The sequence below is a fragment of the Sander vitreus genome, chromosome 14 (assembly GCF_031162955.1).
Source record: "Sander vitreus isolate 19-12246 chromosome 14, sanVit1, whole genome shotgun sequence".
Classification (NCBI taxonomy): domain Eukaryota; kingdom Metazoa; phylum Chordata; class Actinopteri; order Perciformes; family Percidae; genus Sander; species Sander vitreus.
This window is the reverse complement of record NC_135868.1, coordinates 5,035,359-5,053,215: the sequence shown is the minus strand read 5'-3', so window position 1 is coordinate 5,053,215 and position 17,857 is coordinate 5,035,359. Positions and strand designations below refer to the sequence as shown.

Here is a 17,857-nt window from a genome sequence, read left to right as displayed (position 1 = left end):
ACACATTATGCTCGGCCCTTAATCGCATCGCGATTAAAGCGTTATTGCTGACAGCCCTAATATATACGCATACAGACATGCATATATAAATACACCATACGTACACATTAACTACCAGCTTTACGGTTTGGTGTTAAGTCATATTGGTTTATTACTCTGGAACAACTGAGTACTGACTACTCCGGAAGATGCTTTTGTTAACTGTTAAGAGAGAACTATGTAGCTGTTGGAAAACATGCAACGCAGTGTAAAAAATAAAAACAATGGCACAAAATGAAATCAAATTCCATTCCTCTATTAAAAGATGTCTTTTGTGCAACTATTCACCATTTTCGAAAGAGACTTCTTTCATTTCAACCTGGATGTTGGAGCAATTAAACTCTGTCACGATAAAATATGAAGCCCCACAGGGATCTAAATGAAACGTTTTCTTCTAAAATGAGATGTCCAACGTTTGAAAAATGAGACACCTGCACGAACAGAGTGATTGATGGCTCGAAATTGTAACAAATTAGGCTTCTGAAGGATGTCAGAAAGCAGGGAACCTCGGCTCCCTCTGAGGAGGAGAACACTTTGACAGACAGGATCCTCTTCATTTCCTAGATGACAAAACTCAAAGCTCAAGAAATGCCAGCGCCGTATGTAAAGAGATCTAAATATACCCTGAGTGCTCAGAGGATGTGATTGACAGGGACTGAGCGTTAGCTCGGTCCTGATGACGACCTCGATTCCATTTGTGGGCCGAGTGGGATGGAATCGGCGTCATCCGGCCGTCCTCTCTGATGCGGGTAACATCGGCGAATGCACAGCATGTGCACGATCACACACCACACGCCTGCTGGTATCGGAGTGTGTTCTTGTAAAGCATTTAGATTTTGACTAATTTCAGTTGTATAACCTCTCCAATAGTCTTACTGTAAGACTGTGGCGCAAGTCTTCCTCTAGTGCTTCCTCTGAGTAATCATCTGAAGTACCCTCAGTGTCAACCACACACACACTTCAGCCTCTTATTTTTTATTTTTTTTTCTCCAGCTCTTCTGGAGCTTTTTTTTTTGTTGCTTTCGCTTTGTCTTTTTTAATCTCGCTTCCCCCCCTCCCCCTCCATGCAATTCCCCCCTGTTTAATAATGTATGAGAAGGAACTGCAAGCAGACCAAGAGGCGCCATTTTTCAAGTGCAGCTCACCGTGTTAAAGACATTAACGTATAAGTGCACCAAGTGAATAAATGAGTCTAATCCATAACTGTAAAGGAAACATGAAAGAGTATTATGGGACCAAAAAGCAGCGAGGTTGAAACATGGGGCGGGAATTCACTTTTTTTCCTCTTTTTGTTTTCACACATCTGTTCCTTTCTTTTTCTGCACTTCTTTTTTCATCCATGCTCTGTCAACTCTTTCCTTTCTCCTCATCCTTTTGTCTCTTGCTCTTTTTTTGATATTCCTTCCCCCCCCCCCATCTCCCTCCTTAATCTTTGGCCATAACCTATTTTTTTTTTATTTTTTTTAACCTTTCCTTCAATATCTCCTCTCCCCTCTTTGTAAGGATGTGATTGTCCTCTTTTCTCGCCATCCTTGCTGCTCTATCCTTTCTTTCTTCCTCTCTTAACCCTTATTCCTCTTTTCTTGCCTCCCTATCCACTTTCTGTCCTTTATTCCCTACTCCCCATACTTGACCTACATTGCATCCCTCCTTTTCTAATAACACATTTCTCTACTACATCTCAATCATTTGTTTATTTTAGTGCTGTCAAACGATTCATTTTTTTTATCGCGGTTAATCGCCAAATTCCTATAGTTAATCACGATTAATCGCATGTTTTATCACATGAATAAAATCCTATTTTGCATTTCAGATCTGTTTTTAAGTACATATTAACAATGGAAAGCAATTCTTACCAGTGGATCTTAATTGGGAATCAAATTAATGCAAAGAAAGTGACTTTTTGAACTTGACTTTAACCCTTTATTTTTTATTTACTGTAAACAAAAGCAACGTGTGAATTTGTCATTATTGCACAATTCCTCCAAGTACCTGACCTAACTGAGATGTAACATTAACACTTTGCTTATACAGTACAAACAAAATGGTCCAAAAACCAGATGCCACAGCAGGACATTTGTAACCTTTACGTTTTTCTAATAAGGAATGTAACAATTCTCCTGGACAGAAAAGGGGGTGGACAATGTCCCAAATGACAAAAACAGTCAAAGAAGTGATACAAACAACACAGTCCTAAAACCGTATGCTGATATACATAGTCAATATGGTGTGCAGTAACTCCTAAATAATTTTGACCTACCCCTCATTATCTTGTTCGTCTATTCCTCCATTTTCCCCTCCACTCTCTCTCCTGCCAAGTCTGTCCCTTTCTATACTTCCCTCCCTCTTCCTATTCTACTAATTACTTCCAACCCTTTCCCTCCCACTTTCTGTGCATTTACCCTCTCTTTGCCTCTCCTCCTCCTGCAGGTCCGTCTGCTGTACTGCTCCCTGGAGGAGGCGGAGCTGGTTTTTCGGGCAGCCTCGGCGGCCGGTCAGGCCGGGTCCAGTCACATGTGGTTTGCCGTGGGACCGGCGCTGTCCGGTTTGGGCCTGGAGGGGCTTCCCAAGGCCTTGTTCGCCATCCGGCCGCAGGGCTGGAGGGACGAGCCACGAAGGTACGAGGAGAGCAGAAGGGCTTCAAGGGTTCACTGGCTGTGGTGCTCCTACAGGGCTACAGGGAATTATTTAAGACGTGTCGGTGACCGCTGATGGACTTTTGGGGCTCCCTGTACTGTACACTTTTAGATAAAAACAAAACAGCGTTTGACATTATATCTGCTTTACTAAATGGTTTATATCGATATAGACTGTTATGTAAGTGTATGTAAAAGTATAGAGCAGCGTAAAAAAACTCAAGTAAAGTATCCTAAAACAGGGCCTACGGTTCTTGAATAGTACATGTACTGTACTAGTAGTACTGTAGTTTCTTTTCTCTCAGCTGAATTGAGAATTCATACATATTGAGTGAGTTCTGCAAGGCCGAGCCCTTAAAGCTGCTGACCAGCGAATCCTTATGATTTTAAACATGCATATGGGGATCAGTGAGAAAATACATATTCTCTTCTTCAACCCCTGAAAAACACACTTTGTGCACCTTCGTGTTTTTCCTGCAGCAACACACAGAGGTGCACAGTCCAGTTTTACGACCACCTGCTCTGTCCATGATGTATTCTCTGCTGCAGGGACGACCTGATTTCACCGCAGGGATCATTCAGTTTTCATCTAATCTAATCTAAATAGACTGACCAGGTGAATCCTTTATTGATTTGAAGTAATAAATCCACCTCAGTCATGTTGGGAAGGTTAGGGGGAGACGGGTTAAAAAGGATTATTTATTTTTTTACCTAAGACAGTTCAGCAATCCAGAATTAACACTTTGTCAGTGAGATTTTTTTGAATTGTATTGCATCAGAAATCCAAACTAGGTCAACGATTACAAACTGTGAAATAAGTTTTCTATTTTTTTTCCTAAACAGGTCAAAATACAAATATCTCTTTTTTTTTTTCCCTAAACTTGACTCGATGTGCTACATTTGGAGACATGAAATGCCCGCTGAGCTTAAGGATATGACTATTTCTTTGCATCATCCTACACTTCATCTTGGGTATTGCCACGTCAGTCTTCCGACTTTTCTTAACCCTACCGGCAATCTTGAATCCATTTAAATGGAGGGTTCCTACCATCTTGCATAGCTGCGTTTCCAAAGCGTCCGATTTCTATTCTTGTGAAATAATTGTCCGTGTGAGAAGGAAAGCCCGTGAGCGACACACTTGTCACTATCAGGCAGAACGTCACGGTTCATTGTGGAACGCAGATGGTGAGTCCCAAGACTGGGGCCGGATACTTACAGTGATGTGACTAACGCAGATGGGTCCTTCTGAAGACCTGACGGTCAGCCTGAACCTGCACCTCATCCCTAAATGAAAAGGTTTTTGCCATGTTTCCACTGTATGGTATAGCTCTCTGCTTGACTTTTTTGGCAATACTAGGCTACTCCTTACTCCTTACTCCCCCCCCCCCAGCGGGATTCTTAGCTGATCGCCATAGTTTGAAACTGCTTTGACATCATCTTCAACACGACACTTACTGAATCCTTTCAACGGCAACCCAACAGTGGAACGTCTGCACTTCGTCAAATTGCATGACGTAGTTTTGCAATCTGTCATTTTTTTTTTAAAATCTGGGTCGAGTGAATAAAAAAAAATAAAAAAATGCGCTCGCAATTGTCGGTAGATTGTCTTGCGGGTTTGTGCATGATGTCCTGCGTTGCACCAGTGGCGATTCTCTCTGACTAATCCGTGGTCTGCACTGTATTAACTCCACCTTCTAGTATCGGCTCAGCTCGCTTGGAAGCGTGAGTCGAGTCCAGTCGAGCCGTGCCATGCAGTGTAAAAGCGGGCAAGCTTCTATGGTGCGTTCAGGCAATCCTCCTCAGTCGAAATTCCCAATTTTATCACCAGCAGGAAGTAAGTAATACAAAGTTGTTGTACACTAGAAAGTCTTATACTGTAGACAGGTGTGTCGCATCAAAAAACATCTGAAATAACCCACACTGTCAAAAATTCACATTACAGTATTTACAATGTTTTGGTCCTCTCACAAATAATGTACCAAGTTAAATGTGGTAATAAATCCATATAAACTTAAACTTTTCTTAAATTGGAGTTCATGCCTGCATGGCTTCCATTATTTGCAACCTGCTACTAGTGCAAAATAAGTCAAGAACCATAGGCCCAGTGTTAAGATACCTTACTTGAGTATTTTATGCTGCTTTATACTTTTACATACACTTTTTTTTTATATTTGACTACATTTTCCATTGGTCTATTTAAAAGTGAGATATTCACCAGTGACTGAAGGCATTTTCCGACATCCTGATCAATAATTTGATGAGGATCGCCTGAACGCACCATTTATCCAATTGACCGGCGCACATTATTGGATACTGAGGAGTGCAAACAATACACCAGCTGTGTCCTCCAAATCTCTACAATTAAATATTTGACATGAATGTGACACAGTGATCCACGCCTCCCGACAGTGGTGTATTACAGTAAGTCTGCTCTCTGCTGCCCTGTTTATGCCTGCTGCTGCTGCTGCTGCTGGATCCTTCCAGAGAGCCTTTCTAGAAACTTAAGAAATGATGCCTCTGATGTGGACCAGTAGTTTTTCTGAACACTTTAAAGAAACGGCACGCTCGCTGCCATGGGAGCCGAGTCTTAACCCGCTGCACCGCTAACAGCTCTTTCAAGTCCCACATGAACAGAAATTCAACCTTGTTGTCTGATTCAGGGGCCGGAGCCAGACATTATAGACATTGGGGCCCAATTAATTAAAAAAGGTACATAATTTCAATGACTATTAAATAAATATTCAGTGCTTGATGAAACAGATTTGCTTCCATGGTGGGGGGGGGGGAGATGCTCCATTTACATCAGCTATGTGCACTATTTTTCAAGCCATTTGGTCAAAGAATCCCTAAATTCTGTACATAATTTGGGAAAAACATCATAGCTGCCGAGGAAAAGAATCATCCTGTAGAGACGACGTCCTATTTTGTATCTAACTGTTCTCCAACTGTCTTCATCATTCTGAAACCAGAACACAACTAATGTTGAGGATGAACTCAAGGAATCATTTTCACTCCTGTCCTGTCAAAAATTGTCTGAGGTTTCTACTTTTAAGTTACATAACGCAGAGTAGGAATTTGGTGTAATTCACAGAATGAATGTTATTTCCCCAATAATAGCACTTTTGCTCCATTGATTTACCGCGCCAGTCAGAGAGACTGAGGGGAATAGACACACAGTTGAAGGTATTTTAAAACCCTGAAAGATTTGGGGCTTTTGAGAAAACATTCAGGGCTGGAGCCCCAGAAGCTGAATGCTTCAGGAATTTGGGATCAATTGATAGTGTTTCCTGCCTCACTGGAGAAACCTTATCATCAGGACTGGGGTGGAATTTCCAGAAACACCATGTTGTGGTAAGATGAGACAAAGGGAAAACTTAGATAACATCAGGCCATTCTCAGGTCACAGGTCAGGGGTCGAGAATATTCGGCCAGTCTCTTATAACCTTGTCTCGCATTGCCAGACCTTCCTCCACGGCGCTGCGGAGGAAGCTCTGGCTAGTCCACACAACATTCCGGAATGGGAAAAAAACTTGTTCTGGTTTATTGGCATTTCTTTGAACCAATCACAATCGTCTTGGTCGGGGCTAAGCACTGGACGGAACAACGGTGCCTCTGCAAAATAGCCTCAGGAAGGAACTTGTTTTGGTGGAAGGTGTACGTTCAAAAGTTGTTTTAGTCGTGCAACAGAAAACTCTGATTGGACAGATAGTCTAGCTAGCTGTCTGGATTTACCCTGCAGAGATCTGAGGAGCAGTTAACTGATAGTCCTCAGAAATCCACCAGAGTTTAGAATGCCAACTAGGGCTGTAATCTCCCAGTCGACTAGTCGATTTATTGGTCGATACGTTCTGGCTCGACCAAAATTCTGATTGGTCGATTTTTTGCCGTGTTAATTTCTTTCTTTTTTATTTATTTTTATTTTTATTATTATTTTTTGCCGTGTTAATTTCATCAGGTGGAAAGCACTAATTGCTAACGGGGGTGTTTTCAGAGCACCTCTGTTTCACAGGTAACAGTCTGTCTTCAGAACACCCCCCTTGTTTTCACTTTTTGGATCAGCCCAACCCACTGGAGACAGAATGAAGAAAGTACTGGTGGTTTGCTGAATATTATTTAATCGTGAGCGTTTAATTTATAGTCAGTCCTCCTCTACCATGTCAAAGACATCGGCAGTGTGGCAGCATTTTATAAAAATAGATAATGGAAAAAAAAGTCGAATGCAAAGTTTGCACGCAACAGTTTGCATATCACAGCTCAACTACAAACATGGCATATCACCTAAAAACGGTAAGCTAACTTGTCTGCGTTAGGTTGCCCAGTCTGTTTTGATTAGGCTATATGAGCATATCAGAATTGGCATATTGTAATGTTTTAGTCTAATAATCGTTTTATAACTGCAGGCGCACCCGCCCGCAACTACAGCAACATCCCCCAGGGTTAGCCGCCATTTATTATAACATATGACAAAAACAATTGTCTTATTGTGTATTATTGTATAGTATTATGTTGCATATTCCTCAACAGTTCTTGTGCTGATATCACTAGTTGACATAGTACTATTTTCGGAAATCATAGGCTATGATATTGGGCAGGTGCACGTGATGCAACGCAGACAGACAGACAGACTCGAGTGTGTCATTTTAGTGCAAAATAATTAGGTTAAAAAACGATTTAATATACTGCAAATAGCCTACTAGTTTTTTATGTTTATTTATAATTCATTTAGACGGACAAGGCTACCAAGTACTGCGCAGCTAATTAATCTAACGATTTTCGATTTTTAGTCGAAATTTCAGGATTTCAGTCGACCAAGATTTTCTTTGGTTGATTACAGCCCTAATGCCAACACAAAGAAAGCAGGTATCGGACATCCAGTCGAAAATGAGGGACATATTCATGTATGAATATGTCTCTACAGATTCAGGGAGTCTAGGCAGCTGCATGATAAGGGAATGTTTTGTTCCAGGACTGTCTCCTTTTGGAGGTCGGTGGAAAAAGGGTAAAGGGGGCTGACGCACTGTAGCATACATCCCAGATAGAGATAGACGTAACTAGGTTTTAGGTGAGCATCTTTTGTTATGGCGCCATCCAATCCAGCCAGAACAAACTTGACAGCATCAGGGAAAAGGCACAGACCCTCAGAGTTGGGGGCGGCACTGTACGACAACACATCGTGGTTAAACTGTAACAACTGCCTTAATCTCTCCTCGAACAAGATCAATAAATGCTTGTGCATAAGTCATCAAAGTCTCCCGAACCTTCCAAAAGTCAAGCTTCTCCTGCGGTTCTCCTTAACAAGGACTATAGCAGGAGCCTATTACTGGGCTTAGATGTTTATTTTAAACAAATGTTTTTCATGTATCATAAGATGTGAGAAGTGTCTGGTGCTGTTTTTATGCGGTGAGTTACAAATCCGAGTTGACTTTACAGCTATATTAAAAAAGCAGTATCTGTTAAATAGCATCTTGCTCTGTGAAAGCTTCCTGCAGATCAAAGTCTGATCTATTGTTAAATTGTCCCGAGACAGACAGCCAGAGAGTGTGTTGATATTTATTTATGGAAATGAGGGGAAACTTGAAACGTAGATACATTTAGAAACTGGATGTTCACTGAAGTCGTGCTTGCATTAGCTTGTTGGCACCAGCTGCTTCACCATCAGTTACTCAAGATGGTGTGTTAGGGTTGTGATGTTCAGCTGTGGTTTTTCCTATTTTATTTTGTTAATTCATTCCCTGTTCTGTTACTTTGTTTGTTCACCGTTTTTGCTGTATTCTCATTCCTTGTTCATGGTTCTTTTATTCCGTGTTCTGTTTTGGTTCTCCAGTTGTATTCTTTCTGTATGTTTTTGAGGCCTTAGTTCACATGTGTCAACTCAAGGCCTGCGGACTGAACCCGACCCCTGGCAAAATTTCATCTGACCCGCATATCCATTTAGGTTCACAATACATTTTGGCCTGCATAGTTGTGTGCCAAACCAAAAAGGCAAGAAACAGTTTTTCCAGGCTGTGAAACGGGTTATTGTGAGTCAGCTGTGTGGTAGTCTGCTTTTAAAAATGTAATTGTTTGGCTTGATTTGCTAAATTCTATTAAGACTAAGCAACATTTTTGCTGTTTTTTTTCAGGGGCTTTATGTTGACCAAACTGTAAGTGAGAAGACTATATGAGACATGCAATAATAAACAATAATACAGTCAAAGATATTTGACTTATTTTTTTAAATAAAAACAAGTGACTAAATTATACTTGTCTGGCCTTTTGATGTGGTTCTCATTTTCCAGTGTGGCCCTTAGTGAAGTAGAGTTTGACACCCCTGGCTTAGTTTCCTGTTTTATTTTATGCCGTTATTTCTCCTGTGTCGTGTTGTTTGACTTCCTGCCTTGTGTGTCTCCCCGCCTTTGTGATTGTCTGCCCCGCTATGATACATTTCACCTGTTTGCTCCCGCCCTGATACATTTCACCTGTTCGCTCCCTCCCTGCTCCTTTGCCACTGTACATAATGCCCTCTGTTCTGTTCAGTCTTAGTCATGTCGCCGTCTATTGGCTGGTGTGTGTCTTGCATTTTGGGTCCAGGAATTCTGTTCCTGCCTCAGCACTGAGACAGCAAACAAAAAGTGGCAGTGTCCCTTTAACGCCCAGAAACCCTGACAGCACCGTCATGTTTCTCAGCTTGGCTGCTCTCTGATCATTTATACAAAAGCAAAGAAGAGAGGAATGACATCTAATGATGAGTCCAGTTTTGAGCTGATGAGGAGACCAAACGGATTTTGCTCTTTAGTCTCGATTCATCACTTTCTGTGTGCGGAGAAGTGCACACCCCCAACACCAGGACCTCATTTGTAGAAATTGGGCAATTCTGCAGTGTCTCAGTCAGTTAAGATGTAATTACTTTTCATTTTGTTGAAACACTATTTAAACTGCCAAGATGGGTCTTCTTTAACATTTTTCCCAGTTCAGCTTTAAGGTACGCAGGACAGGAGTAATTTCATTTTCCCCCCATAAGTATATCCATATGTACATATAGTCAGTGTATTACCTACAGTAGATGGCGGTCGGCACGCCCCCAGTTTGGATAAGCAGACAGGAGTACAGACACGGAAGCTAAGCTTTAAGTGTATGCTATATTTAGAATATTTTCACAGCTTTATGTAATGTCACAAAGCTCTTTCTTACAGTTTCCACGGACGTTTTCCCTCTCTCTCCTTCGACCATTCAGTCTCCCTCTGCAAAAGTTCTGCCTGTGTATACTTTGGCTCATAAAGCTATCCTCTTGTCACCACAGTGAACGGGATCACTCATTTTTATTTTCTTCAACCCCTGAAAAACATGTGTAATTGTTGTGTAATGCCATAAGAAAGGGCTGTCTGGCGGCAAGGTAAAGCGGTTAACGTATTCTAAATGTAGCATACACAAACTGCTAAATGTTTTTTTTAAGGTGACTAAAGTGTTTTGCTGCTGACCCTGTCTCCTGTCTGATTCTCCAGCATGCTAACCACCATCTACTGTAGGTATTTCACTAGTCTACAGTATATCAGCAATGTTTAATTTTCGCGATTGTTCAGGCGCCGCTGGAAATTCCGCCGGATGTCCCTAACTAGGGCTGCACGATATTTTTGTTTCATCGTCTACATCGCGATGTGCGCATGTGCGGTAGTCACATCGCAGGACGCGAAGGTTGGACGTTACATCTTCTTTGCTGCTGATTTAAAAATTAAACTCTCACCGCTTCTCTTCATGGATTGTTACCGTCGGTCTCCTTAAGACAGGGGTGGCCGGTGACGAACGTTAGTCCGACGGGAGTGGGGCAGTATGGTGCGAGGCCTCCGCGGTGTAGAAAAGTACCATAAGCGGCAGCTGCCGCTGACACAGTGATGCGCATGCTTTTCCATGTAGTCAGTGTTTTATGTTTGCTGCAAAGACAAACTAAATCACGTAATCACGACATCTCCCGGCCATTTCTCACCGCAGAAAGCTGCTACCAGCCAGGCTAAAGCTAACATAGTTAGCCTAAAGAAACAAGGCGTCTGTCCCAACTAACGTTATGGTTCGGAGCTGCGACGCTGGAAACGTAACACTAATCTACAACAGCAGTCTGTGTCTGATATAACGTCATTTACACTGATTTAAGTGCTCTTGGTCACACAGTTTGTTGCGAGAGTGTGACATGCAGGCTCTGCATGCACAGCAAACCACCAATCATGATCTATTTTAATCAGTTTATCAAACAACCAAAGCAGGCCCCGCTTAGTCACCACAACCCGACATTTAGAGTGATCGTAACATGTATGCATTATTAATATCATTCACTTTAGCCTGGATTGATATTATATGAATGCAATGGTGTGATGTCAGTCAACTAGTGTATTTCTTCCCACTTCCTCTCCAAAATCACTTCAGAAGAGTAATCACAGCCTTTTACTTGCTTTGGTTTTTGTAAAGCATTAAAGTTCAACAAAGACTGGTTCACATAAGAACATTCTTTTCATTTTTTATTTTCTTGTAGATGCACTCCCCTTCAAAATCACCCCAGTAGTTGAGAATGATTTAGTATTTCTAAATAGGGCTATTTATGTCCTCTTGTAAAAATTAGTCTTTTTTTCATATCGCAATATATATCGCAGGGGAAAAAAAATATCGCAATGTAAGTTTTTTTCCATTATCGTGCAGGCCTATCCCTCACCTTCGGCCAGATGTCACCTCCACTTTCTTTGTGTTGGCATTTAAACTCCCGGTGGATTTCTGAGGACTATGGTTAACTGCTCCTCAGATCTCTGCAGGGCAAATCCAGACAGCTAGCTAGACTCTCTGTCCAATCTGAGTTTTCTGTTGCACGACTAAAACAACTTTTGAACGTACACACGTCCCGTCAAAAACAAGTTCCTTCCCGAGACTATTTTGCAGCGGCACCGTCATTGTGTCCGGCGCTTAGCGCCGCCCAAGACGATTGTGATTGGTTTGAAGAAATGTCAATAAACCAGAGCACGTTTTTCTCCCATCCCGGAATGCTGTGTGGACTAGCCAGACCCTCTTCCGCAGAGCTGTGGTGGAAGGTCTGACAATGCGAGACTAGCATTCCACTGACTATGGATAAGTACCTCATAAAACTCCACTTTAAAAAATCCGAACAACCCCTTCAAGTTTGAGCCTTGTTGAATGTTCATTGTCACTTCACTTATTGAAGCAGTGACAACTGTCTCAGACACCCAGACAGACAGTCTCTCACTCTCTCGCTCGCTCTCTCTCTCCAGCAGTTCCCTGGACCTCAGCAGTGTCAGAAAAGACCTTAGAAAATGTCCCTCTGTCTCACATTGTTCTCTCCCTCTAATCCCACAGGCGCATTGCCAAAGGGGTCTCGGTGCTCACCCACGGGGTGATGGCTCTGCGGAGGGACCTGGGGGCCACCAGCCGCTCGCAGTACGCCGGCAACTGCCAGAGTGACGGCAACCAGACCCACCGAGTGCCAGACAGAATCAGGTGAGAGGGAGGGGGGCCAAGGGTGACTTTGAGTTTCCGTGTCATTCACACCGGCTTCTGACATACAGCAGAGCGAACGAGCAAACAGCGGCACAGCAAAGCAAATAGTGGCAAGCAGCTTTAGGAGATCTTTCACATTCAGAGCAAATCCACAGAGCTGAGTCATTCTGACCTGGAAACAGCTGCTGCGTTTCTATAGTGATGTTTTGCAGGTGAAACTCTATCCACTTGGTGGCAACTGATGGAAACATGGATATCTGTGTTACTGTTCTTGTACTATGAAATAAGTGTTTACAGTTTACATATTTACCATTATTACTTAATTCTTATTTTTCTATTTCCTATTTACATTTAATGTGTGTTTTTCTCGTTGTTGTGATGCATTGAGCTGCTGTGACGAGTGAATTTCCCCATTGTGGGATCAATAGTCTCTTATGTTATCTGGCTAATGCTACAGATTTAGAGGATTGATTATGTATATAACTAACACGAGGTCAAACAAATGTTAACATATTTCATAATGAAAGACCCTAACAGTGAGAGCGTATTGATCTGCAACTCAGCAACACTGTCCAGGGTCACATTCAGCACTGCCAAAACAGAGACAGACATTGTGGTGCATTCATGTCCTGTAGGACAGGACTGGTGCTAGTAGCTACCATTATCAGTGAATTAATGCAGTTGTCTGTGTATCCGCAAAGGGATGTCTGGAGAAACACGCTCTGTCGTTTACATCACTTCTCTGTTGATTTTGTAATATGGAGGTTTGGCTTGGCTGCAGTGCTCTAGTACTTGAGTCCGGATTCAGACTCAAAACGTTTTTCTGTTGTCTTGGACTTGTCTTGGGCTCGTTGGTATTTAGCCATTGGACTCGCCAAATATTCTAGTTGGTCTTCACCGAGTCCAGCACTTTATGCTTCCTCCCAAAGCAAAACCATTGTTGGAGCACGCTAGTGCAGAAAACAGTTATTGGTTTGATTCAAAATCCATCTACAACGGGCATCGACATTGGTCTCCTGGTATGCGCCGGGCTGTGTCATATGCCTCAATCATCAAGTAACAATCATTTTCATTTTGGCCACAGACGCAATGTCAGCAAGCACTTTCTACAATGGGTTCTTCAAGAATAAATAATAAGTTCAAGAATGGCAACATATACATTTTTTAGTGACACCTGTGTTGCTTGACTAGGGGTCAGACTAGGGGTGTGCAAAAAAATCGACTCACATAATTCCAAAAATTGATTCATATATATATATATATATATATATATATATATATATATATATATATATATATATATATATATATAATTTATTTAATAATGATTTCGATTAATTAATCTGAGAAAAAATAACGCGTAAAAAAAATTAACGCAGATTAATCCATTCCATATTGACGTTTGCATACAGACGAAAATCTGGTGCCACTGATATGTCTGCTCTTCTCTCTGATGCTCTGAAACAGACGTTACAGGAAACATAAACACCGCTGCACGTGACGCTAGTTAACACTATACTAGACAGCAGCTAACGTTAGCCTACCTCTAGCTAGTTAACACTATACTCAACAGCAGCTAACGTTAGCCTACCGCTAGCTAGTTAACACTATACTAGACAGCAGCTAACGTTAGCCTACCGCGAGCTAGTAGCTGGATAAAACACGGTTAAAATGCTGACAGCTAACGCTAAACGGTGTAAAGTGTGACTGTGTTTTACTGTAGAGGATTCAACACCGGGATGTAACAATCTGCAGCTGCCGTCGGAGAAACAACACAGACGGTGTGTTCAATGACACTGGTAAACTACAGCCTCGTGGTGCATTTGAAGTTATTGTAAATGTCCTTTTCCTATCTGGTTGGTTGTTTTTGTCGTTCAACAGCAATTTACTAGTGAAATAAGTTATTGTTATTGTTATACATTATTATTAAATCATTTCATTTTGACCATATGGCCTTAGCAATAAACAAGCCGTTCTTTAATGTCACCAACTGTTGTTTAGTACCCTTTTTTTTTTCTTTTCTTTTTTTACTTTCTTAAAAAAAACGGTTCAGGCACTGTTAATTATGTATGCGATTAATTAATCACAGAGTATGTAATTAATTACATTAAAAGATGTAATCGATTGACAGCCCTAAAGCCCTGTGCGTGCTCCGGTTGTAGACACTTCCAGCCCGTATTGGTTGAGCCGACACTAAAGAATATAAATATGTATAATTATTTTAGCTAGCGCGGTAAGCTAACTGCTAAAGTTACGTTACGTCTAACAAGGATGTGTAACGTTATCGCTGGGCTGTAACTGAGGCACCTGTCACGTCAGCGTCTGAGGGCAGCTGCTCCTCGTCCTCGCATGAAGATTCCTCATCTGATGAAAATGACGGGTCATTGATCTCTCCCTGATCTGAATCTCCATCACTCATGTCCAAATCTAGCTTGCTCTAGCTTGTGATATGGTAGCCGCCTTGTCAAAAGACGTGTAAACAATACGCGTTTCTATGCGACCGGCCATGTTGAGAATGCGGAGCGCAGCAATATACAGCGGGGGTAAAATGTACCCGCTGGCGGTTTTAGGTATAAACGATCATATTTTCATTTTTGTTTATACCACACCTCCCATAACTCACTAGATGATTAATAAACCCATTTTAGGAAATGTCATGGACTGAGAGATGAAGGGGTTTTAAAATAACAGAGTTACATGCATTTAAAAATGCCAGGCGGGTACATTTTACCCGTTGGCCTTTCTAGTGTTAAGGCGAGACACTACAGGTGAATAGGGTAACATTTTTAACTAGCAGATATCACCATGAAACTCTCCCAGTTGATTACTTACATTAATATGAGAAAAAAATGTATTACAGGTTTTCTGTAATTTAATGTTTAAATATGCAAATTAGGCATTATCTAATTAAATATGCGCTAATTTGCATATCATTTAAAAAAACGAAATCTGAGTATTGGGTAAAGCCAAGTACAAAATTCTTTTTTCATTGTGTTCACATATTAGATGGGGAAAAAATTACAGAGGGATTTATGGATATCTACTTATGTTATCCTGTAAATCAGAATATACTGTCAATAGCCTTAAAAAAAATTTCGCCATGTTTTTTGGAATAAAATGTTATATAAATCAGGCTAGGAATAATATATTTACAAATTCCTCTGTCAATGTCTTCATAATATAACTAGGTACAGGACTGGAAAGTTTGGTGTATAAAGATGCTACTGAAGTGGAGATTTCAGACTTCGAGTATGAGAGAAAAGTCATTTTGAGAATATGGGCTTTAGATTCATCTTTTTATAGCAAAATTCCACTAATTTCTATTGAAAGCCATGAATTACAGACACATATCCCTTTAGGTCCAAGTAAGATCCATGTATCACACTGTTTAACATCCAAAACTCATTATTGCTTCATCCATCACTGATCATAACATCCAAAACAACACATCAACATGGCCTTCAACTGAAGACCATTACATCACAAACTTTAAACTGACAGAACACAGCCATTACACAGCCTAGTTCCCCCAAGTTAGTTTACAGTCTACATATCCATGCCAGCACCATATGTAGGGCCCTCCTCCATCTCCTGCTGGTGTCTTTTCACTTTTTTGGCTGTGCTTACACTTTTACGGCTTTTGAGATCCTAACCATGTCGTCATCCTTCATTGCATTGACAGGCTGTGCTCTGAAGCCACAGTATCGCCATCACAGCCAGCATGGCAGAGGCACCCTCATTGAATGTAGAAATAGCCATACTGGCTGCAGCCTCAACCCTGCTTTTCCCCACAAAGACTGTTTTTGGACATCGGGCCCATATGACCAAGTTGAGGCATGCGTTGGCATTCTGAGTGCCTCCATGCTGCATGGGCTTGACATCCGGTAATACACAGGGATGAGCTTCTTATCAGTCATTCAAAAGACCAATATTTAGAACATTGGAGAAAGCAAACAAAGTAGACTAAATTGTTATTTGCCGGAGTATCTGCACACTGTCAGAGATAGCGAAGAAGAGACGGATCCTGACTAAATACAGGCTCAGTGACCACCAACTGGGTCAGACAGACAGGTCAGAGAGAGAGACAGGCTCAGTGACCACCAACTGGGTCAGACAGAGATACACTTCCTCCTCCACTCGGGAAAAACTATCTTCACTAAGAGATTTACACCATGGAAAAATAGCCAAAAAAATAAAACTTCCCAAAGTTAACACCAGAAGAGAAGCTGGTGGTTCTCCTAGGAGAAGGGACAGCAGCTCCACTGACAGCTAAACATGGATCTGTCTGCCACAGCCTGAGGGACTCACCACCACGATCCCAAAATTACAGATTTGTTTAGTATTGAATAGTAATTATAGTAGAATAGTATATATGTGACACCTACATATTTAATATATGAAATATAGGCTATGAATTTCTGTAGACTGCTGAGAGAGACAGAGAGAGACAGAGAGAGAGTCTGATTACCTCCACTGTCTGAAAACTCCTGTTTTCTGAACGACAGTTTAAACATCAACGTACTATGTGAAGTCATTTCATCATCTGCTGTCTCAGTTTGTAATCCCGTGTCTTCTTGCTAATGACATGTTTTTGTCTTCTCTGAGATGATTTTCGGCCGTTTTCGACGCACTTCTTTCGACATTCTGAACTACCGCGGAAATGTCAGAGTGCGTCACGTGACGATTCTAAGCGAATCACGTTGTCAGAATTTGGCATCAGCCAATGAGATTGCGCATTTAGAGTTAAATCCCCCCTTTTACTTTCACGATTGGTTGCTGATGAAAAGGAAATGACCATATTTGGATCCGACAGCATTGTACAGGAGAGAGGGAGCTTTCCAACGGTATATGTGATGACAGGGTGCAGACAGCGATCGCGGAGCAGCGCGATGATTTAGAACGCCAACTTTTGTTGAATGTAGGAGAAATCTACAGACGCAAACAAAGTGTAGTAAAATAAAGACCTAAATGTGTATTTTTGACTTTTTTTCAAGACAATTCTGAAAGCATACATGTTATTGAAGACAAATAGCCAAAAATCTCAAAATTGACCAGTGAAAAAAAAAAAAACGATGTTTTTTGTCTCGCCTTAAAGGATGTGGCCCACAAAGGTGTGTCCTTCAGAAGACTGAAGGCCCAAATGAACCTGCTCCTCATTCCCAATTACAGCAGACTGTTTGGCCTCATATAAAATGTTTTTTTTTGGTTGGTCCTTGTCAACTTGTATATCGCCAGGATGTCAAATGACCAACACAATGCTATAATCTGTGTGAAACTGGCAAGTTCAAAACATCCAAGCTTTACATTTTAGAAAATGTGCCCCTCTTACCCAGGGGGACTTTAAATATTTTGAGGAAAATGAGCAGAGGAGCAGAATAGCAGAAGTCCAACTTTCACCTGCATGCTTGATTGACTGCTGCTGTTCTTTGGCACAATCCCCTCTGGGAACTGTTTGGGGAAAAAAGTCAGGTTTTCGCTCTCTTTTCAGCTGTCAGGGTTACAGGAGCTGTCTGGTAACCTGCTGCTAGACTGGCTCTGGAGATTGGAGTTCAAATTTACCAATGCTGTTGTACTGTATGACATTCACAAATGACTTGCAGAATATATGCAAGGGCGGTTTGTACATTGGGTTCCATTAGTTCGACGGAAAAACCTCTGTATCAGGAGACACACATGAGTGTATAGTACCCTGATCTCCACAGATAATGTCA

General features: G+C 41.5%; 1 protein-coding gene across 1 annotated transcript in view; it reads left to right on the top strand.

Moving 5' to 3' along the window:
• Window positions 1-17,857, top strand: part of LOC144529264 (glutamate receptor ionotropic, NMDA 2D-like) — a 132,221-nt gene that overhangs the window by 20,301 nt on the left and 94,063 nt on the right. The window contains exons 4-5 of the mRNA XM_078268264.1: window positions 2,470-2,657; window positions 12,006-12,146. Coding sequence (XP_078124390.1) covers window positions 2,470-2,657; window positions 12,006-12,146 — 329 coding nt within the window. The remainder of the gene's footprint in view (window positions 1-2,469; window positions 2,658-12,005; window positions 12,147-17,857) is intronic.